Here is a 23974-nt window from a genome sequence, read left to right as displayed (position 1 = left end):
TAGTGATAATCTTTGTTCTAGGTACATGGTTGTTTTCTCCCATGTTCTAAACTGCTGCAGCTGGGAAGCCTGAAGATCTTTCTTTCCAATTGGGTCTCTTGGGAATGGTAAACTCTCCCCTTTTATAGGTCAAGTAGAACACCCCCCCCCATCCAGGAAGCCTCCTCTGATTCAAAGCTGGGAGGATCTTGATGTGTTTCCAGCCCTGTACACACTTGACTGTCAGCTATGCTTACATGTTCCTCTTGTGTGTATGTGACTGTATGAAGACAAGCCTAGTGCTGCAAGCATTTGAGCCCTAGGTGGCTACTGGATGAGCCTCTTGGTAACTGAGTGGCTGAGACACTGACCTCATCTTTGCCCATGACTCCCTTTCAGTCTTCCTTCCACTGAGTCTACCCACCCTAGGCTTCTTATCTTTAAACATTGCCTGCAGGATGGAAGCTGAACATGATCTGTTTCCTAAGCTGCCAACAGCTGATGGCAGCTGGTGCTCTTCCATCTGGTGGCAATTTCAAATCCCAACCTGTTTGCAGAGAGGAATGGGGAGTGGGAATAACAGGTATGGGAAAGGAAGGCTAACTTATTCATAGTGGCAAGTGCTCAGGGAATTGAACCATGAAATGTCAAGTAGAGATACCAGGTTCCTAAACTGGGCCCAGAGAAAGAGCATAGAGCCTGCTAGAAAACTGCAGTAAAGTTTGGGTCGCAAACAGTGAAAGCCAAGCCTTGAAAGAGAAGTGTCAACCCCCACTACTCTCCTGCAATGGCATAGAAATAGAACACCTCTTCAGGACTGACACTGCTCCTTGGCCATGTAGGGATAGTTACTTCCTTCACACAAGTACCCACCAGTACAGACATACTCACACCCAGGTCAGCTTCCAAGCACAGTGTTCCCAGTGCCCTTTGAAAGAATTCATTTCACAAAGGGGAAACTAAGGTTGCAATTAGCCTTGACTCAGCCTCCCAGATGACTCATAAGACAGATGCATCATTTTCTGTAATCTACCTACCTTCCCCTGAATCCCTTTATAGACCTGAATTTGACCCTAAACATTCTCATGTAGACAGCCCTAGAGAGAATCATTGCTGGGCATGAGTGTGAAAGCAGTGTGCTAGACTCACAGGCAATGAAGACAACCTTACATCTTTATGTGAACCTGCATAGCTGGCCACTTCTGGATGAGGGGTGAGGCTTTACTTGAAGAATTCACAAGAGGTCAGCCTCTCACCTCCGAAGGGCATCATTCATAGAGCCTGGATCAAAGTTCTAGGGGGTATTTATGAGCCTATGTCATTGTGAATGAGAAGCTTGTAGAAGACTGTTCTGTTCCCATCTCTAGTCTCTATACAATCCTCTTATGTACAGCTTGCACACCTACTCTGGAGGAGGCCCAGGACTTCAGACACTACCTCTTCCCAAGAGTTCTCTTTCTCTTCTCCCTCTTTCCTTGGCTCATGATGAGTGTGCTTCTCTCAACACCTTTGAACTGTATCTTCTCATCATTGCATCACTGTCCCAGTGATTGGTAGATAGAAATAAGGGTTGTGTTTTTTTTTTTTCACAATTCCTCTGATGTTGCTCTCTTTTGTGTTGATCAAAACAAAACAAATCAGACTGTCAGTGCCTGACTGAAGCCTAATTGGAAATCCAAAGTGGCACTAAATATTATGGTCTAAATCAAATACATTCAGTTATCAAAACTGAATACTGAGAGCACTAGTGTCAGTGTCAGAAAGGGCTGAGTAGGAGAAGGCTGAATTCTGGAGTGTCATTCCATCTCTGCCTTGCCATCGTCTTGGTAAGTCCTTTCTGAGCCTTAGAGCTCTCTAGCTGGGACCAGCAGTTGAGGGAATCCTGGCATTCACTCTTGGATGGTACTGGAGAGGCTGACTGAGGCTTAGCATCAACACTTTTTGTTTTCTGTACCTGCTCTCCTTGCAAGGGTTTCCTTTGTTGAGGACAGGGTGGAAGAATGCATGCACAGGGGGTCGTGAGATTACTGTGGGGTCTCTGAATGGCATTGGTGGTAGTGGAAAGGATAGGAAGGCAAAGGCTTTGCCATTGCCCAGACTTGCACCTCACTCATATTTCTACCCCCAAGAGCTCTACAAACACCCAGTTTAGGTCATTAAACCTCGAGGGAGCCTTACATCCCTTATAGGTCTAAAATGGGTAGTTAATTGTCTTTCAGTTTCCATTAAGGAGGAGAGAGCATTCTTGGCAGGACCCTGTATATAGTACACAAGCCAGTGACACAAACCTCTTTGTTTTTTTCTCTCTCCCTTTCTTTCTTTCTTTCTTTCTTTCTTTCTTTCTTTCTTTCTTTCTTTCTTTCTTCCTTCCTTCCTTCCTTTCTTTCTTTCTTTCTTTCTTTCTTTCTTTCTTTCTTTCTTTCTTTCTTTCTTTCTTTCTTCACTTTCTTTCGACACTGAAACAGTGTTGGCATCCTTTAATTGGGTTTTTAAACAGACTACCACTTCCTTGGAAGAGCCAGGTTAGGAGAGCTTGTGTTTTCTGGAGCCTGGAGCCCTTGATAGAGAAATTGCAGGATGGGAGCAGGCACAGCAGGGGGCACTGTTTTCAGAGCTAGAAATAGAGCTTTGACTGAGGAGGCCTGGTGCAGAGGCCCAATCCTGCTGTTTACCAGCTTTACTGCTATGGGCAAATTAGCAAGCCAGACTTAATTTCAGTTTTCTTATCTATAGAAAAGGCTGGGAAAATAGTACTCATTAGCTGAGGTCACGTTTGTTAACTAAAAGAAGAAAAACACTGGCATAAATATTAGATTTCAACACATCTTAAATAAGGCAAAGCTGAGAGGCCAGGCAACCAGTAGAGATTATACTATAGGTGTGGTTATAAATTGAATCTTGCTCTGTAAGACTTGGCCTGGTGATAGGCATGGGACATGACCATAAAACCATAATTACAATGCTAACATGTATTAAGCAGGCATGCAATGCCAGATACTTCTCTGAGTGCTTTTAAGGCATTAATTCATTGAATTAATTCACTAAACACTGAAGCAGAGACCACAAGTAAACACATTTACACACGGTGTTACTGAAGCAGAAAGGTGAAGCAGCTTGCCCAAAGCCTCACTTCAGTTAGTCCTGGAGCTGGACTTGATGGTAACTGCTCATAGTAGGTGACTGCCAGCCTCTTTAAAGGTTTACTCTTTGTTTTCAAAGTCCCTTTGGAGATCTAGGCCCCCTTTTCTGTGAAACAAAAGGCTGCCCTTCTTAGATAATCTCTAAGGCTGACTAGCTCTGGATCCCTGTATCAAGGCAAAGAGGAAACCTTTTCTGGAGACTTTAAACCTGAAGGGATCCGTGTGAGAACACTTCCTGGAGGGTTCAAGTTGCCCCACTCACTGAGCACTCTGAATATGGACAGAGGAATAACCTAATTCTACTTCTTACCAGCAAAATTTGACAGCCCTCCCTAGAGCAGGACTCCTATTTTTTTTATCTCTACCCAAAACCCACACTTAATAGTGCTGTTGTAGTGAAAAGAGCAGGAAGAAATCATAAGGAGACTATCTCCAGGGCAGACCTATTTATAAGATATTTGCTGGACCATTCCTTAGAAAGACAGCCTTGTCCAAATCTGCATATGCAAATGACTTACCAGTGGACAAAGCTATGCATTATACATGGTAGACACTTAATGGTCTGCTGAATGAAAGAGGCTATATATGCAAATGATATGCAAATCTCTCCGAGTTTAATTTGACTCTTGGGAACATCTTCAGTGACTCTCTGGGGCCTAGGTTGTTTTAAATTTTTTAAATTAAAACTTTGTACACACAACCACTGCTTCCTTTTGGCTGTGCTGAGGGAAGCCGCAGTCAAGTTGGGAAAAGAATGCTGGGCTGAGCCACGTTAACCAGCATTAGCCCTGTGTCTCCTGATGACAGAGATTATAGTCAGGGCAAGTGAGTCTCTGTTTGGGCATCTGGAATTAAGTTCCAGTAATTTCCTATCATCCTATTCTTGGAGCATCACTATGGGCAGTTAGGGTGTCAGCCACCAGCAGTTACTAGAAAGAGAAATCAAAGCCCCTGCCAAAGCTCAGAGTGGACTCCCCAGACCCCTGCCCATTTGGAGCAATGAGAGTTTTTGGCACCAGTCTATCCAGCCTGAGCATTGTGTTTAATCACTTCTTTCCAAACCAAAGGACTTTAAAATAAGATGCTGGAATTCTCTCTAATTCTGTCTTTAAAAAAAGCAATCCAAGTGTCTGATTAATAGCGAAGGTTAGCAGTTCTTTTCCCTCAGGTGAAAACATTTATTTTTAAAAATGCTCCAAGAGAATATTAATGGCCAGCAATGATCTGGGTCAGTCTCTGGGCTCCTTGATGCTGGCGATGATGAGGGAACTTAAAACCTGAGATGCGGGTGTGGGGGGAAGGGGCAGGCCATGGCTGGCTCCTTGCACTGTGCTCCTGGAGGCAGGATTCTGCCCTTTCTTTGAGAAAGACACTGATCTGAGTGAGACTCAGCTCCGGATCCACACGGGGGTTCCATGTCCTTAACCAGAAACACATGTGCACCAGAGGCTTGGATTGAAAGTGACACATTCTAACCCTGGGTGCAGCAGCAACTCTCTTATCCTCACTTTTTTAATCCTCAAACTCCATAATTCATCAAGTCCCTCAGGCTCAACTCTCTCCCCAACCCCAACCCCACCTTCATGTTTCCCCTGGGTCAAGGCCCCTATCCCAGAAAAGGGGGGATGCCCGTGACAGACACCATTTGCCTTGTAAAAACATACTTAGGCATGTTCTGTCCACACTGGGGATGGCTTCTCTCCTGGACTAAACAAATACCCACAATCAAAATTAACAGTTTGAGGTGTCAGAATGCAAAGGCCAAGGAATCTGGAAGTTGCAATTCACACATTTTGTTTGTTTTCCCTACAAGGTCCTTGGGTAGCATAGGGGTTTTGAAAATTCAGTGGCTTTGGCTACAGGTAGTAGACTTATTATCCCAGGCATGAACACAGTCCTTTTGAAAATGGTTCTATTTTTGGTCCTAGATCCTGTTTAGTAACTACTCAAAGGGACTCCTCCAAACTAGTGAAAATAAAATTTGTTCTCTTGTGAAGCTGGCTAGGTATTGCTATCTCATCAGGCAGGAGACTGGCTTGACCTCCAGGTTCTTCCTAAATACACACAGGGAAAAGTGTGTGTGTGTGTGTGTGTGTGTGTGTGTGTGTGAGAGAGAGAGAGAGAGAGAGAGAGAGAGAGAGATAAAGAAAGAGATACAGAGACATAGAGACAAAGACAAAGAGGCAGACAGAGACAGACAGAGAGATAGAGTCACAGAGAGGTGAGTTAGTTCTGTGCCCATTGGGAGGAGAGGGGCTGGGAGGAGGGGGCTTCATAATCTAAGTGTCTGATAACTCCAGGCTGAAGTTCATATTGTTCTACCACTTGTAAACTTAAGACAAAGTGGTGAATGTGTTAGCATCCTGCAATTATGCAGAGTGAGGAATATCTATCTCTGTGTGTCATTAGGGAGAGCTATGTCTAAGAGCTGGGACAATGTTGTCACAGGAAGGCCCATGCTTTGTCAGGGAATGTCCCTGCATTGTGACTTCTGCTGACAGAGTCCATTTCTCTGTGTTTCTTTCAGGGCTAAGAACATTGGTGTGGCCCTTTTGGGGAGACTTAGACAACGTTATGTAGTAAGCAACCTGATGGAAAACCACTAGTGTGTCCTCATGCACTTGTATTGACTCTGGATCTAAGTGCTCCATGCCTGCAATGTTAGAAGTGCCCATTGAGTGTTTTTAATCTGGGATTACAATGGATCATCTTTCAAGCTCTAGTCAGCTCTGGTGTTCTGTGGTCTATGACCCTGGGAGACAGGGATCTATGCAGTTGATTGCTTCCTAGACCTGTTTCTTAAGTTCTGTCTATGGATACACAGGTAAGTTCATAGGTGTAATGCTGACTAGAGTGAATAGACAAGTAAAAGTGATGAGAGTTCCAAAGTTAATCTAATTTCTGTCTTATTTGTGGGGGGTTCTCATTCTCAGAGTCCATAGTTGATATGTTTGATGTGTTAAAGACTATGTCAGAGACTGTGCTGGGATTGCTAGGTTGTAAGGGTGTCCAAAACACATAGATTGATGCCAGTCTGCTCATAACTTCAGACAGTCTTAGCCCCTTGTTTATTTTTAAGCTTCATGTATGTGTGTGGTCATGGTAGAGGTATGTGCATATGAGTACAGTGCCCATGGAGGCCAGAGATGGTGTTAGATCCCCAGGAAGTTATAAGTGGTTGTGAGCTGACTGGCAGGAGTGTTGGGAATGGAACTCATCCTCTGCAAGAACACTACATGCTTTTTGCTAAGGTATCTCTCCAGACCTCCCACCATCATTCTAGTAACCCTATCTGCTTATGTCATTTCCCTGAGGCTGTGAAAAAATAGCTGTGTTATGCCCCCAAAGTTTGAGGCAGTTTGTACTATAGCAACCACAGTGTGCTAATAACCACTGGTGTACATAAAGGTACTTGGATGAGTCTGAGTGTTCACAGGCAGAAGAGGTTTTTCCTGCCTTTGTTACTGAGTTTGTGGTTTGGTTACTACCTGAAGAGACCCCTGAAGGGTCCCTTCCAAACCAAATGTCCATACATGTGCCCTAAGGCCTGGGGATAACCTGACCTAGAACAACCTCCTCCTCTCCACATATGCCTGTATTCTGAAATATTGGTCTCACGTAAGGGCTAGGAACTGTCTTTCTGTGTTCTGAGAGAGTGGGTCTGTTTAGTCTACTGGGCACATTGCTGGATTTTTTTAAAAATAAATACCAGATTATGAGCACACAGTCCAGTTTGGCTAGGCCAGAGTCTTCTGACTGGTCATTTGGGATGGCAGGTTACAGTATCAAAAACAGGTTGCAAGCCGTTCTTGGGAGCAGGAAATTCCCTGGGCATAGGTTGTAATAGACACTTCTGGTCTTCTCTGATATACCAGTAAGTTTTACTAACGGCACCATTGATGATGAAGTGCAGACTGTGTGCTAGACATACACTAGGCACTTTAAATCCGTTCTCTTATCTTCAGAGCACAGCTTTATTAGATCCATTATACAGGTGAAGCAACTGAGGCTTAGAAAAAAATTACATAATTTTCTGGTTACATAATAAGCATCTATGCAATGGTGGTATCAGTCATACATACCAGATCTTAAGCTCTATGTGATTCATCCTCTCTAGACCTTTAAATGGAAAGTAGAATTCCAGGCCCCCACCCTCTCTAGAAATGTCAGCCATCACCAGCCCTCTGTTCTTCCCAAGGCTCTCTCCAGCCTGCATGGAGCCATTCTGCACAGTGACTCCCCTTTTCCATTTCACCCTTCGCTGGATCATTTTATGCCTGTATTCCCTCTGCTAATTCAATCTAATTAAAGTATAAAATAGAATAATTGCTTCCATTCCTACACTCTCTTCCCATCTACCCTGAGGACAGAGTGGTATTCCCTTTCTGGGAGTGGCCAGCCTGACAAGCTGGGCTGGAATCAAGGCTATGTCTCTTCTTTTCATCTTCTTACTTGCTGTTTTACTTGGCTCCTAGCCTAACTTTCCCAGCACTCACTGACTGACTTCCATTAGACACTGAAATCTGGGAGCAAGTTGTATTCCTGCTTATAACATCTACTGACATACTGCTGAAGTTGGGGTAGCTTTCTAGGGAAGAGCCAGCCTTCTCTTGATGGAGAACCTGGACAATTAACAGCAGGCCCAGAATTCTCTTTCCAAGTTTTTCCCCCTGGGACTGGCCAAGCCACAGATCTATTAAGAGTACATTAACATTGACTTGTTAGTCGGTGGCACTAATGACCCAACACTTCTTACTAGTACTATTCCTTAATTACATTTAGTTAATTGACAGAGAGAGACAGAGAGATAGAGAGACAGAGAGAGGCAGAGAGAAAAGTGAGACACACACACACACACACATACACACACACACACACACACACACATAGAGAGAGAGAGAGAGAGAGAGAGAGAGAGAGAGAGAGAGAGAGAGAGAGAGGATCTGAGTGCTAGATTGGATGGTTCTAGCTTTGTACAGCGATGGAAACCTGCCTAGGCAGAATTGAAAACCTGATTCTATTCTCACATGGTCCCAAAGATAGAAGAGGTACCATATCTTTGGGAAAAGGTGGGAGAACACAAGTGTAGAGGGAAGACATAAAATAACACTGGCTATAGTGTGTTATAAAGTGAAATTACAGAAAGGATTCTTCTTGTCATATCATATGAAGTTTTGACATGACTTGAGTGTGCCTTACAAGCCTCATAAGCTACAAAGTACTGTAGAGCCTTTGGGGTTGGGGGAGATACTGGTATGTAATTAGATTACTGAAGGTGTTATTCTTGGGAGGATACTAGTTAGTTCTTACAAAAGGGTTGTTAAGAAAGAGTAAACCTAGCTCCAACCCACACCTCTGTGGCTTCTGGTCTTATCACATTATCTCCACTTCTGACACATGTTCATGTCATTGATGATACCTATGATGTTGTGAAACAGGTAAGCCCTACTAGGAATTAGACCATACTGTTTTGACATTGTCCCGAAAACCTCTTTGAATTAAAAGTTCAAAGAGCCTCAGATAGTTTGTTACAGTAATAGAAAACAGATATACTGCCTGACTTATGAACATACTTAATGACTGACAAATTCCTTCTCTCTGAATAATGATCAAGGTTCAGGGAAACTAATTATTGGAGCACTTGGCTGCAACTACCTTCCCTTTAGAAAGATCTTACAGTTAATGTAAGGCCTACCTATGCTGCTATTGAGTACAGTATTTGTAGGAAAACATGAAAACTGATTTATGTGTCAAATGTGTTCCAAAAACTTAGAAAGTAAAATTCAAATTATAATAAAGTTATACAGAAAAATAATTTAGAAAACTGTTAATGTATATTTCAATAAATACCTTCAGTAGCAAAAGAAACACTTTATGACAAATAACCTAATTATGGTCATTACACCCATTAGAATAGTGGTTCTCAACTTTCCTAACACTGCCACCCTTTAATATAGTTTTTCATGTTGTGGTGACCCCCAACCACAAAATCATTTTTCTTTCTACTTTATAACTATAATTTTACTACTGTTTGGAATCATAATGTAAATATCTGTGTTTTTGATAGTCTTAGATGATTTTCATGAAAGGGTTATTTGACCCCAAAAAGGGCCACAACCCATACATTGGAAATCACTATATTAGGATAAATGACCTTAGAAATCATACAGAGTCAGATGAAAAGAGAAACAACCAACCAAAATTCATCAAATAATTGACAAAAAGATATCATTTTCATTCATGATATAGACACTTTAAAAACCTAATAGAAAACAGCAAAGAAAAATTACCAGAACCCCAGGACTATTCTTAATGACTTGGCAATACAAAAAATGTCAAGATATATAGGCAAAGAATAAAACTGAAAAATTTAGGAACAGACAATTTTATAGTATTAGTGTAGCAATAATAAAAATACATTTATTGTCAATATTATTTTTAAAAGTCTCAGCCCAGGACTTTTCTAACTCTTTCTAAGATCTGGGAGATGCTGGAATTAGACTACCATCTCTGTCTTAGAAGTTTGCCTTTCCAAGTCCCTGAGGAGTTCAAAAACCAGGCTTCTCAGAAGCTATTGCTACAGTCAAGACTACAGGCTCTAGAACCTGGGCCTCCTGGCTCAGGCCAGGCCAGCAATCTGGGACACACACAACTATCTTAATACTAATAATCATATACCTCTACATACCCAGTAATTGGAATATAGTGAGTGAGGACTGGATGAGGCTGTATAGAGTCTCATGGTAAGTGTGTGGCTGTTGATGTTGAATAAGAAGAAATTCTTCGTCTGTTATCTCAACTGATCTCACACTCTCTTTGAGTGAAATACACTGAGATTAAGTGGCTTGTCTAAGCCAACTCAGCTAAAAAATTATGAGATGGGACTCAGGACATAGAGTATTAGAAATATCTCATTATCTGATTCATATCCTTTAATTAATAAAGGAGTAAGCTAAGGTTGAGGGAACATGAGAACAATAATGGCAAACATTGGGAGAGAAAACAGGCTGCCTGATTTTGTTCTTATTGACTGTACTCCTGGCACACAGTAAAATGTGTCCTTTATGAGACCATGCTAAGTGTCAATACTTTGCTCCATGGACCCAGACAGATGGGCCTCATGAGCTGCTCTTGGCCCTCAGCCCTGGATTACCCCAGCTGAAGTCACCTGGCTACCTCTTCTACATGATTTACAGCTTCTCAGGTGACAGGTTTCCGAGCTCCACCACAAATCTCCCTTAGAGTCAAGCTCCTGATTGCTTCACTCCATTTGGTATGGGGAACTCCTACTAATATCTCACGTGACCAGAGACAGCCCCATGACATTAAACCCAAAGGATTCCAATTTCAGCTCTCCATGGCTGGCTGCTGCTCAATATGTCTGGTTCTGACTATAACAAGAGCAGGGCATCTGACGCAAAAGACAGGGGGAAGGAAGGAATATTTATAAGCAAGATACTTGGGTACTTTATGTGGCTAGGGCTGATGCTTTCAGATATGGACCAGGAGCTCCTTATGCACCCTGAAGCCTACTCAACAGCCTCATTTCTGACCTAGCCTCTCTTCTCAGCTCCCCATGCAGTGCTAGAAATGGGACCTAGGACTTGAGCATGCCAGGCAAGCTCGCTGCCACTGAGCTACAGCCTCTTCTGCCCACATTTGGAATGCATTTTCAAAAGGCATCTTGTCTGAGAAAAGGATGTGGGGTAAAGAAGGCATCTACCTTCTTTACTTAAAAATAACTCTTTGGGGGCTGGAGGAATGGCTCCCTCAGTAAATGCTTTCCATGTAAATGTGAGTCTGAGCCCCACAATATGGTGTGATTAGGAGGTAGATTTACTGCTCCTGGACCCACAGAGTTGGCTGCTCATGGGAGCCAAAGAGGTATAAATATGAGGACCTGAACTGGATCTCCAGAACCCAAATGAACAAAAGACAGACACATATATGTACTCCTAGTAGTAGGGATCAAGGACAAGCTAAACCCTAGGGCTTACTTTCCAGCCAGTCTAGTGTATTTGTTAAGTTCTAGGCTAGTGAGAGACAGAAACAAAGTGGATGGCTCCTTAGGACTGACACCTGAGGTTGGTCTCTTGCCTCCACACACATAATACACTCATATACAAATGCATCCTCCATAAACACAAATAAGTTTCTGCCTTGAAAACAAACAAACAAAAAGAATAGGAGGAAAATGCAGAGCACCTATAGAATCTTTCCAATGGTACAGATTTCTGTGGATGTTTCCCTCATTAGATAGTAATCAATTTAAGGGTAGCAACCAAGCCTCCTTTGTTCTGATATTTTCCCTGCACTTTGTTTCCAATAATTATGTGTCTAGTAATACTTTACCAAGACCCACTGGCCATCTTATTGGGCTAGTAGGCCAATGCTTATTTCTAGAATTGCCTTACCCACTCTGGGTTGGCAAAGCTTCCCTCAGTTCCACTAAGTTCTCCACTGGATCTGTTTATGCCTCAACTGCAGGGGCCACATGAATAAAGACAGAAAAGACAGGTGGGCTCAAGAGGATCTCGATGTAATTTGCATGCAATTAGCATATGATTTGTGTCATCTATTCTCAAGAAGTAATTTTCAAGTTAGAGCTGCATCACTGCTTTCTTTAATGCCACCATGCACCCATCCCCCCTTCCTCATTCCTGCTCATCTGTTATCTGTCATCTATTGATTCAGATTCTTTATCTTTGAAAAGAGAGCACACAGAACTCTGGGAAGGGTGAAGCTGACCAAGGACACAGAGTCTCTGAGGAACATTCATGGAAAGAGGAAAGACACAGGTCCTGGGTGATACCTAATGAAGGGGTCCTCCAGCTCAGCTGTCTTCCCAGTCTCAGTCAGCATCGGCATCACTGAGATAACCTCAGAATCTTTGTCTTTCTTTTTTGTCCTCCTCACGAAAAGGACAATACCATGGCTGCTACAGATCCATGGTTACCTCCTGATCAAAAGGATAGAATGGCTAGCCATGGCTAAGAACTTTGCTTGCTTTCCTTCCTCTCAGAGTCTGGTAAACTCCATCATCCCTGTTTACTTTTCTCCCCATAGTTCCCTATGTTCACACACAGGTAGATAAAATGTGAGCTGAAGAATAACTCTTCCCTAAGTCTAGAAAGAGAGGGCTTGCTCAGTTGCTGCTTAACCAGAAGACTGGGGCTTTTCCTGTGGCATTTCCAACCTTTGCAAGTAGTTTCAGCTTTCCAGAACTGCCCAGTTGATCCTGCATCCAATCTCAGACTCAGGACAAGATCTGATCTCCTTCCAGGCCCCCCATCTCAGTACTGTCTCCCAGGAGCCAGTCCAGCCTGGAAGCCTAGATTATTTACACCTCTTTGGCTCTCATGAGCAGCCAACTCTGTGGGTCCAAGAGCAGTAAATCTACCTCCTAATCACACCATACTGCGGGGCTCAGTCTAGCTCTTTCTTGCAGGGCTTTTCATCACTCACCCAGACAGGGGCTGTGGCCTAGAGAGAAGTCTCCGGGAAGAGGCTGGCCCTGCAGCTTCCCTCTTCAAATGCCACAGGGCTCTGCTTTTCTCAGAACCCCAGCACAGCAAACTCTCTCTCTCTCTCTCTTTTAGGGTAGATCAACTTCTAACCAAAGGTGACAGGTTATCAGAGGTTTCCTAGAGTTTAGAAAGGAGAGATATGTACCAGCACTTACCTGTCTCTCAGACATGACATATAGGTATAGCTGATTGATGGAGAAGGCCATGTCCCGGAGGATTGGGCTCCCATCTTTGAACACAGAGACCATCTCATACTGGACCCCACCATGGGGGGGACCATCAGCTCGAATCTGCAAAGAAACCAAATTTCCCTTAGTACTGACACTCAGCCTTCTTATGGACTACCTGCTTCTATTTGGAAGGGTGGCTTATAAAAGACTGCCGCTAATCCTTTAGGTCATTGCTCTGGAAAGAAGTGCTATGTATATTAAGTTCCCCAATCCATTCACATCCATTCTCTGTATGCAGGGTCTGAGATCTGTTCTCTCTCTCTTCTACCCTGTTTCCCCCTCTCCTTCTCTCTCATCCCCTTCCTCATCTCCTTTTCTTTTTTGTTTCTCACTTATTTGCAACCAGGGCTTCACTATGTAAGCAAGTATGTCCTCTAACCTATGATCCTCTACCTTCAGCATTTTCAGTTTGGGACTACAGGCGTGCACCATGCATCATGATGCCCAGCTTCGGTCTGGGATTCCTAATAGTGTTTTATTTGTGGTTGAATGCACATGAATGATTCTGACTGTCCCTATGCAGATGTTTTTGTGTGCATTTACATACATTTATAGAATTGTGATGTATCTATGCAATGAGTATATATATGCATACTTACTCTAGATTGGAGAGTCAATTTTTCTATATACAGTACCCTGTGTTAGGCTGAAATGAATGAACAATTACACAGATCATCAAAAGTCTTGTCATCATTGGAAGACTGAAGATTTCAGGCCTCAGAAATCTTTCTGCCCCTAGATGCCAGTTGGCTCTATTTTCAAGTTACCCAGGGAGATAAAGTATGTATTTCTTTTGTCCCATCCCAGGTCAGTAAACAAAATTGACCTGAACATCATTTTCCTAAGGCTCCTCTGCCCAAGGTACATTTTTATGCTTATCTTGAGAGTTCAAAAGAAAAAGGAATGTGAAAGTCAGAGCTGGATCCATGAATCAGAATCTTTAAGGGTGTGGCCTAGGCATTGTCACCTGAGTTAAAAGCTCTTTAACCAAAGGCACAGCAAAATTTGAGAAGCAGCAAGATAACATAATACCCTTAATCCTGCCACCCTCAGAACTGCTTTGAGGAGATGGGAAATTTGTGACTGAGCCAGACCATAGCCTCTGTTTTGGTGGGAGATTCCCAGTGATGCTGGGGCTGTTGGAACAGGGGGTAGAGAAGGACTAATATGTCCTCAAGGAAAGAATTTCATGTAAGGAGATGTTGGCAAGGAGTCCTTGGTATGAATGTGCTCCATGCACAGTTCCATCCCAGATCAGCATTTACCCTTTACCCGATCTCCTACTCCAGCTTATCTATCACATCCTACCTTGTGACTCAAGTCTTGCCTGCTCTGGGAAGCTCCTGATGCCTCATAATTAATTACATACACTGGTGCCTTTTTCTCTATTGGACATATATCCTAGTATTATAATCGATTGATTTGCTCATTGTATATGTATTAGCTAACATGTATTGACTTACTATGTGAATTGTTGTCTAATTGCTTCCAATATGTGTAGAGTCATTAACACTGTGAAGGTGAATATGTGTTTTCTATTTTCCATGTAACTCTCTGAATGTCCCAATTAGCTCAGTACACACAGCTGGCTGGCGTACCTGTGGCCCTGTAAATGCCTATGTATCAGTTTCTTTTCTAGTTAACTCTATTATAAAGTCTGTCTGTGGGCTTGGCAGTCTGTTTGGAGCAGAAGCAATGGTCATGATGGTTTTCAAAAATTACTGGTCCAAAGGAGGGTTAGGGATCTTGGAGGCATCTATGGAGAAATTTGGGTTTTACAGGCATTGCTGGGGTCTGAGATTCTGGTGATGACAAAGTCTAATCCCAACTTTCACATCAACTGGAGTATGGCTTCCAACAATTCATTTTATTTGTGCATGTGATAGTTTTTGTAGCTGCCAGATGAGGGTGGCTATTCTCTCTCAGCACAAAAAGGCTATTGTGGAAATGAAAAGAGTTATTAGCTAAGATTTTCAGTACTGTCACCTATTTATTTATTACATGCCTACCATGAGCCAGGCTGCACTAGGAAACAGAGGACACTGATAAATGATGCTGCACACCTTCAGAGAGCTCAGGATGGAATCAGGAATAGCACAAGTCATCTTCACAAACTCAAGAGTTAGTCTCAAAAGAGGTGATTTCCACAAGGTCAGCAGTATTCAGAATGGGGATGGCCCATCGACTTGAGGGAGGCCCGATGGAGAGGCTTCCTGAAGGAGATAAGGCCTAAGCAAAGATCTAGGGTGGGAACTGCATCTGTGGAAAATGTGAAGTGTGTTACAAACCTGAAGGCATCTCATTGAGGTTGAACCCAGATCTCTTAAAAATCTGTTTTTTGGACTTCAGCACTTAAGAAAAAATGAGAGTTCATATTGAGGTGACTGAGGCTTGTAACTTGAGCAGACTCACAAGATCTTTTGTCCTAGGGTTATTATTGGATGGCTCTAGCTCAGAACTCTGGGTTTGCATGTATGTGGGTATGGTGGTGGTGGTGGCATATGTGTGCATGTGTGTTATCTGTAACTATTTGTGAGTATGTGCATATATGGCATATTTGATGTTTGATATGTAGCATGGTACAAATATATAGCTCAGTGTGTGATATATATCATGTATTTGTATATGTGTGGTATAACTAGTATAATATATGTATATATGATGTATGTATCTTTCTATCTCTGTGTAGCATGTCTCTGTGTGATATATGTATGAATGTATGTCATGTATGTGTTTGGTGTGTGGTGTGTCTGTGTATATAAATTGTGTGATATGTCATATGCATGTTTTGTATATGATGTGTATGCCTCTCTGTGTGCCTGTGTATAGTGTTATGCATCCATGTGCTATGTCTGTGTGTAATGTATGTGTTAAGTATATCATGTGTGTTGTATATATCTAACAGGTAGTGCTTGTGTGCCTGTATGCATATATGCACATTCTGATCTTTATAGAGGCAGGTGGAGTGTCTGATGCTGCTCTCACTGAACTCTGGTGAGTTAATGAGTGCACATCTGCAGCTGTGCATTTACTGCTGCGAGAGAGGATTCAAGCTGAAGTTTATTTTTGTAGGACTTCATGACCGGAATTATTTATAGCTTGAAATCTTTGGTAAATTTTGTTTCTGAGATCTTCTTCCCTCCCTCCTACACACACACACACACACACACACACACACACACACATACACACACACACACACACACACACAGGTGGGGGTGGGGAGGGGGAGATGGTAGCAGCTCCCAAAGCACCTTGAAGGTCTCAGCTCTGTCCTCAGGTAACAGAGTGGGCAAAGTCACAGCTCAGTGGGCTGAGGCTCTCTGAAGGACAGCTAGGAGTCTGGCACCCAATATTTTGATAATTGGTAAGGGGGTCAGAAACCTGTAGGTTACCTTGAGCCAAGGAAAAAAGAGAAAGAGGGGATATGGGATGAAGGATCCTTCTTGTCTATGAAGAAGGAGGCAACGAAGATGTAATGAGCTGAAATGATGCCTACACATACACTCACAGCCCTGGTCCCTACAGCTGTTGGTCAATCAGAAAGGCTTTTACAGTGGAGACAGGCATTTTCTGACATAATTATTTTTATTTCTGTTTATGTTATAAACTTCCCTAGATATTCAATAGAGAACAGAGGGCATAGCAGAAGGGTTTAGAGACATCTGGATTTCGGGGGTGGGGATCAGGCTATGATGGGCTTCTTCCTAGGATGCAGAGAAGAGTTCTTCAGATTCTGGCATCTTGGAACAGTCTAAGAATTAACAACTTGGCATATAAGGTAGAGGATAAACATTTAATCAACACTCTAGTGTGTGTAAGGATAGAATGCAGGTAAGATTGAGAAAGTGGCTGAGGTTTGAGCAGAGCATCAAAGGCCAGGATTTTGGTTTAAACTGGGTGAAGGGAGGATAGCCTAGCAGTCATTGATACATGCTACTTCCAGAATGAAATGTGGGCTCTGCTCTCACCACCCTGTGGTTAAGATTAGATCCTAGAAGCATTGAGGTTCCCATGCTGAAGCCTTCCCCTTGATTGCTTGTGGACATTAAGACCTGGAAGTAAAAAGAATCTGTATCTTTGGCTTTACCCTGTTAGGATGAGTTTGAACTACAAAGATCAGAAAGGGCCAAGGCAACGTCCAGTGAGGGGCTACTCTAAGGGCTCAGCCCTGTACCTTATACACAAGGCTATATCTGTAGTATTAGTCAGGGCTAAGGATCCAGAAAGAAGAGAAGCTGTCAGGCATAGGAAGCACTATAATGTTCTGGGAAACATTAAGATAAACACAGCAAGAGTTAGCCGAAGCATTAAGCAGCCGCAGATGAAATCACATTATGCAGAGGCAAAGCTATAATTCACACAGTGCACAGAGTTGGGAGGGATGAGGAGGGTGGGAGAAGGAATTAATAAGGAGTAATGAGGAATTCTGTCAAGACCAAGGAGTCTTTGTTTACCCAAAGCTCATGCAAGAATCTCTGTTTACAGTGTCATACATACAAAGATTCTTTTCCTGGGAATGCTGAGGTAGTGGCCAAGGAGTGACTCTGGGACCATGTGGAGGGCAAGGGCAACATCCTCAACAGGTGTTCAGATGGGTTATGAGTAGGCATATTGAGAGAGACTGGCTTCCTCTCCCCAAAGGAGGTAGGACAACTTACACACACACACACACACACACACACACACACACACACACACACACACTTTGGAATAGCTTTCTCCGCTTATTAGTTTAAACCCATTTATTTGTATCTATTCTATCTCACCCAAGTGTAAAAGATTGGGGGTGTGGATTACTTGGAATAATCTCCCAAACTCCATGAGGTAGCCTCCTCCCATTTTACAAGGAAATGTTAAATGTGTAGAACTGATGGCAGCTGCAAAGTGGTAGTGTGGAATCTGAAGCTAGTTGGGGCTGGTTCTGAAATTCTGCTTCTCTTTGGGGCCTTGGTTTCCTTCAAGACAAACAAAAAGAGCTGCCTTTGCTTGGACTAGAAAGAAATTACACAGCTGAGGACCTCTGGAGGGCTGTCTCAGGGAAGGGTCACATTGCTGTCTCCTTCGTGGTGGCAAGGAGGCTATCTGCAGTTTCGAAAAAGAGCAAAGGACATAGAACTTAAAAAAGGATTGTTAATCTCTCAAATTAGCACATTCTTTTCAGTAGTCTGTAATTGCCCTGCCTTGCATAATCTGGAATAGTAATAAGCTCTCTTTACTGCTGAGGGTAGCTTTTGAGCTTCAGCATGAAAGTCTAGGGCTCTGAGCACCGTGACCTCACCTAGCACCTCTGTCTGGATATAGAAATGACTACCTGATATTGTAAAAGGAGAAGTCTTAAAACAATACACATGGAGTACATATACCATGGTACAGAAAAGTGCAGCGACCAAGAGAAATGGAGACTACATTCACATGCTGTATGTCTCTTCTCTTGGCTAGCTACTGGGTCTGGCTTTTACTGCCTCTTATCTCTGCAGCTGCAATAACCTGAGAACTCTCCTTGCCTCCAGCATATTCACTCTAATCTATTCTACCCAACACTTCCAGATTAATCTTCTTAAAACACGTATTTGATCCTGCCTTTTCTGTATGCAAAAATCCTTAAATTTCAGATGCTTGTAATTTTCTTTCTCTTGCTTATCTCAGTCTCATAATTTTAAAAAAATGATGAGTGTACATCATTTCAGGGATATTGAAAGAAATCACTAACACCCCCACACACCCTACACACACTCACCCCCCCACAACATATACGTATACACCATTCCCCCCACACATGTTTACACCTCCCCCACACACACCAAACCGTATCCCAAACACACTCACACTTCCTCACACACACACCACTTCACACTCCACAATACTCACACCTCCACCACACACACACATATACCACACACACTCACACCTCCCCCCACAATACACACACAAATAAACCATACACACTCACACATCCTCCCACAACACATATACAAATACACCATACACAGTCACATATCCCCCAACACACACAAGACATACAACAGACTCACCACATACATGCTTATACCTATTCACACACACCACACACCACTCACACACATACGCTCAGTCCTCCACCACACACAACACACTCAACACACACACACATCTCCACACGTGCTCACACCTCCTTGCACACACACTATATACCCCACACACACTCACATCTCCCCCACCACAACACACATATCACATACCACACATACACATAACTCACTCTACCTCCCTACACACACACACACACACACACACACACACAACCCCATCCTTAGTTGTCCCAGCTGATAGAAAAGTCTCCCTAGTTTGTCACTGGAGTCCAGCTAACATGGCCTTCAACCCCTTACCAATTATATCCCCAACTTTTTCTGTCTTTGTACCTTTATTTTACAATTTGTTGTATTGTCAGGATCCTAATCCTCCTTGCTGATCTAACCCAAAAGCCACCACCTCTTCTACTGACCGTTTAGCCTCACAGTTGCTGGACTGTCTCCTAGTAAAGTTACATGTGTGAATATAGGTAGTTGTCTCCTTAAATTAAGGACCCAGAGAAGAGACTAGACTGTATATGCCTTTCTAGGCTTGGTACTGCTGTATACCCTGCCAGCTCTGGTACTACTTGATAGCTAAAGGTCTGGGTCCATCTGCTTAGACTAGCCAGGTGGATCCAAGTTAGCACAGTTTGCATTCAGTGCCCATTGTTCTTATCAGGTGAAACGTCTTATGCCCATCTTTTCAGTGCTTACAGCCTTCTACTTATAGCCTTCTGTGGTCAGCTCCTCCATTATCCTCACATTATAAATGAGAAAGGCAAGGCATGAAGGGGTGAGGTGATGTCCCCCAAAGTCACAGAGCCTTGGGCAGAAAGTTGGGGTCTGAAGTGTTGTGCTTTCATTATTCTAGGTCTCTGCCCATCTCTAAAAACAAAACAGAGAAGGGAAGAAGACTTCTTGTCCCACCTCGTTCTTCCTGCCATGAATCTTTGGACCCTGGAAATAGAAACATTCATAGAGATGACCACTGGTCCCAGTGGACTGGCAGAAGATCTCAGGAGGAAGTATTATTATAGTCCAAATATTGCTATAGAAAGAGCTGCAGGGTCTCAAGGCTGGTAGAAAGTAAGTGTTGAAGTCAGGAAGATAGGTCAGAGCTGGGGTTGAACAAGGATGATAGAAGGAGGAAGAAAGCACTTATCTTCCTATATCCCCAGCTTCCATCTCAGGGGTACCCATGTATCCTGATCTATCTGACATCCTGGTAGAGCCTGAGGGCACAGAAGATAGAGAGTTCAGCTTAGTAAGAGGATTTACTCCCCATGGCTTTTAACAAGAGCCACCTATGACAACAGACCCCTAATTAATTCAACTCCAGGCTTTTCCCACTGATCAAGGTGTGGTTTGGGAAAGGGTGGTGAGCAAGAACTGTCTCATCCACTGCACCTGTCTCTGTGATGGACAGATGCTAACTTGCTCCCTGGCTTCACTGTTGAGTTCTCTTCTAGTCACCTCACTGCTGGACACCTTCTTCTCAACACATACTGATGCTCCACAGCTGTTGGGCATAGTGCCAGCAAGGCAGGCTCTGCTGGTGGCAGAATGTAATACAGCAGGTGCCAGGTTCTTACAGGAGATGGGAGAGAACTGAGGTTGGCCTTGGGCTCATGAGGAAGAAATTCTTCACTGCTTTTACCTGAACATTAGCAGATGTCCCATGAGATACTGGTTAGTAAAGCAGAAAGAAGGCTCTTCCCCTCACACTGCCCCAGTCCTCTTGATGCTGAAGAAAAGGCTTCAATTGTCCCAGATGCTGCATACTACCTGACCTTAGCCAGAATGGCACCATTCCCAGGAGCTGGCTGTTGCTAAAGGTTGTGTAAGTTCAACAGAAAGTGACCCAAGAACGACATGGAGCAAAGGGACCCTAAGATTTTCCCAAAGCTGTGTCAAGTTCACAAAGGCAAGAATCTACAGTACACAAGACTTCCCCCAGCAGTCACTTCTCAGGGCTATGGGTTTCTTTCAAGATCCCCCAATTCCCATATGTCACCTCCTTTCCCATATGCTACTGTCCCTTCATAGATGATGACTTAACTATCCAGGGTAGGGATCACACCAGAGTATTCAGCCTCAGCTAGGGGTGGTAATTCCTAATTTTCTCAGGGACAAAGTTGGCAAGGGCCATGCCACCTGCATGGCAGTGCTTCAGACCAGATGAAGAATAAGATAAAGAACATAGAGAAGCCAGAGAAGTTGGGAAGGGATGGAGAATAGGGCTGTTCCCGCCACCTATAGGTGTGGATGGGACCAAGTTGAGGAAGACCAAGCAGGGAGGTAATTTTCAGGTGGCAGTGGGTCATTCTACTCTCTCCTTTCCACGGGAGCAGGCTGGGAGCCAGGAGAAAAGGGAGGGCTAAGTGCAACCAGCTAGGGCATTTGCTCTTGGAGCTACCAGCCTATCTGGGGAGGTGGCTTCTCTCTGGATGAGAAGGAATAGTTTGCTAGGGTCTCCACAGGGTCTATGCTGGGGACCAGAACATTGAAGCTACTGGATCCACTAGAGGACAGCAACATTCTGCCTCTGACCATTTTTTTTTTTTAACTTCCTAAAAAGGAGTAAAGTGAGGGGGTGGCTTTAGTCCTTAACCCACAAGGAAAGCAGCTGGAGCGGACCTACCCACTTTTAATCTGTGACTTAGAAAGAGCAGGCTTTTGTGCCAAGCACTAAAGCATCCCCCTCTGCCCCTCCCACGCCCCCACTCCCCCTACACTTGCTTCTCTTAAAAGAGCTCTGTACCTCTCCTGGGGCTGTGATCATTAACTGAACAGCACTTTGCTTCTTGGTGCTTTTGACAGTTTGGCAGTGATCTGGGGAGTACTAGAGAAGCTGCAAGGAAGCATGGGAGGGAGGCAGAGGTGTGTTCAATAGATCAGCCTATGTATGCTGATTCTTGGCTCTGCTATAACCCTATACCTGGTTACACTGGCTCATGGCATGCTGGGTGAGAGTATCTGGGAAAAGTGGGGGCCATGTGGATTTTCATCTCAGCTCCTTCAGCTACCATTTGGAAGCTTTAGGGCCCTGAACTACAACCACTTCAGACAGAGATTCCTCCAAGAGAGGTGGGAATGAGCATTGTTCGTTTTGTCTGATCCTTGAACCTTCCTAGGGCTAAGTAGGGAAAGGGCTGAAGCTGAGGGCTGGGTAGCCTGTGAAGTTATCCAGGCAGAAGAAACCCAGTCACTATTCAGCACCACCTAGGGCCTGGGCCTTTTCTAAGAGAAAGGGAAATAGATGGAACAAAAAGGAACTCACAGATACCTATCAAGTTGTAACATAAACCTGACTCGATGTCAGGGAGGAGGTAAATTTTGGCTCCTGAAAAACCATCTCTGATAAAGCACTTCCAGAAATGTCCTAGACAAGTTTTAACCACAAGGAAGGAGGTAACTCAAAAAAGGCAGTGGGTCGGTCTGCAGTTTCCCAGAGAGCTTTGTTCTTCCCTGGTTTTCTTATGGCTTCTCTGTTAATGCTAAAGCAGCTATGAGCACCAAGCACCTTACACTAATCCTCACTTTACCATCAAACCCATGTCACAGATTAAAACCTGGGACTCAGGCAGGTGAGGCAAATAGGCACAAATCACACAAGCAGCCAGTCCAAGCAAGGCCTGAACTTGAAGCAGTGTATTGGTCTCCCTGAAAGATGCCCAGCTTTGCATTTTGTGTGATGTTAACATTTCATTGTCCTTCATTTTAACACTCATCTGTTTTCATCTGAGTCTTGATCTAAGTGCCAACATAAATTATAAATTCCCAAAGGTAGAAGCTGGATCCAAAGTCTTCATTTTATTCAACTTTTGTTTTAGCAGCATGCCATGCTCAACGGGGTACTTTTAAATTTCATTCCATCCTTGGTCAACTTAGAACTCTGGAAAGCCACAAACTTGGACTACAAGATCTTAACCAGTAAGCTCTCTTTCCTTTATGGTCTCAGATGCTTTTATTGTTTGTTACTTCATGGGAGTGCCTCCCTGAATATTGGTTATTGCATGGATTTCATAGCCTTGGCACTTGATGAGGGGTTAATATTATAATTGACATTTAAAAGAAGACTCTGATTTTGATGCTAAAGTCTTGTCCTGGAATCTGTATAAGACCTTACATGATCATAAATTATACATAGAATGTAAAGTCTGAGAATAGCCTTTTCTAAAAAATGTTGTGAGTCCTTCCACCAGAGAGAAGAGGTTTGGCTGCTTAGGAACCTCAGATAAAATCTAATCTTAGTCTTGAGCCTCCATTAAGCTTAGTAGTTTATTTCCTTCCATGTCTTTGTGGAGGAAGGGGCATGGATGCTCTAGTTCTAAGTTAGTTATTGTTATGTTGTCTAGTCTTTACTTATACATCGCCTGAATTCCTTTGAAAAAAGTGAGGTTAAATATAAGCAAAAATAATGCCCACATCTTCCCTTTGTGGTCATGTGTACTTACTGTGTTGCTTTGGTCCAGACATAGTCTCTGTATTGGGCATGTGTGTATATACCCCTTGGAAGCAACATTCACCAATAGGTGTTCTGAATGGGAGCCTGGAATGGTTTCAGTATCAGCAGGTGGTTGCAAGAAGTAGGAGAGAATTCTCAAAAACTGGAGCCAACTGACCTGGACTCCACACACTGACCATGGCTCAGCCTTTATTGAGTAATAAAGTTTTTAAAAGTAATAAAGTTCTGGATGCATTTGTAAAATAAAAGAATGAATGAGTTAATAAATGAATGAATTTATGAGCCAAGAGAGTCTTCTTATAGAGAGAAGATCAGGGCTGCAGGGCAGAAAATCCTTTCTTTGGGCCACAGAAGACACTCAACCTAGATCATTGAAGGCTGGGTTATCACTCTGTTTTTGCCACAGCCAGGTCTCAAGCATTCAGCACCTGCACCTTGTGTTGCAAAACTAGGTCAGTGTGCTAGGCACCAGAGGAGGGTATGTAGGGATAGAGGAAGGCAAAATGGAGGGAGGAGGCAAGCAGTGTGCAGTGTAAGGCTTCTGCTGCCCTTGCTGACTTCCCTCCAGACAGGAAGG

The 23974-nt window shown here is 43.4% G+C and overlaps 1 protein-coding gene and 1 long non-coding RNA gene across 5 annotated transcripts in view; one reads left to right on the top strand and one right to left on the bottom strand.

The window, feature by feature from the left end:
• Positions 1-23974, bottom strand: part of Plxna2 (plexin A2) — a 197079-nt gene that overhangs the window by 91750 nt on the left and 81355 nt on the right. For all 3 annotated transcript variants that reach the window (XR_373891.4, XM_006497240.4, NM_008882.2), the window contains exon 4: positions 12802-12936. Coding sequence is in view for 2 of the 3 variants with exons in the window: in XM_006497240.4 (XP_006497303.1) it covers positions 12802-12936 (135 nt within the window). In the remaining variant the exon portion in view is untranslated. The remainder of the gene's footprint in view (positions 1-12801; positions 12937-23974) is intronic.
• The window catches only part of Gm46202, a 34742-nt gene continuing 16147 nt past the window's right edge, over positions 5380-23974 (top strand). Inside the window, exon 1 of one of the 2 annotated variants that reach the window (XR_001779695.2) lies at positions 5380-5943. This is a non-coding gene — a long non-coding RNA (predicted gene, 46202). Of the gene's footprint in view, positions 5944-22792; positions 22863-23974 lie in introns of those variants that run through there. The other variant, XR_001779694.2, reaches the window with a different exon arrangement.

Source organism: Mus musculus, chromosome 1 (assembly GCF_000001635.26).
Source record: "Mus musculus strain C57BL/6J chromosome 1, GRCm38.p6 C57BL/6J".
Lineage (NCBI taxonomy): Eukaryota > Metazoa > Chordata > Mammalia > Rodentia > Muridae > Mus > Mus musculus.
The sequence above is the reverse complement of the archived record's forward strand: the minus strand, read 5'-3'. Positions and strand labels throughout refer to the sequence as shown.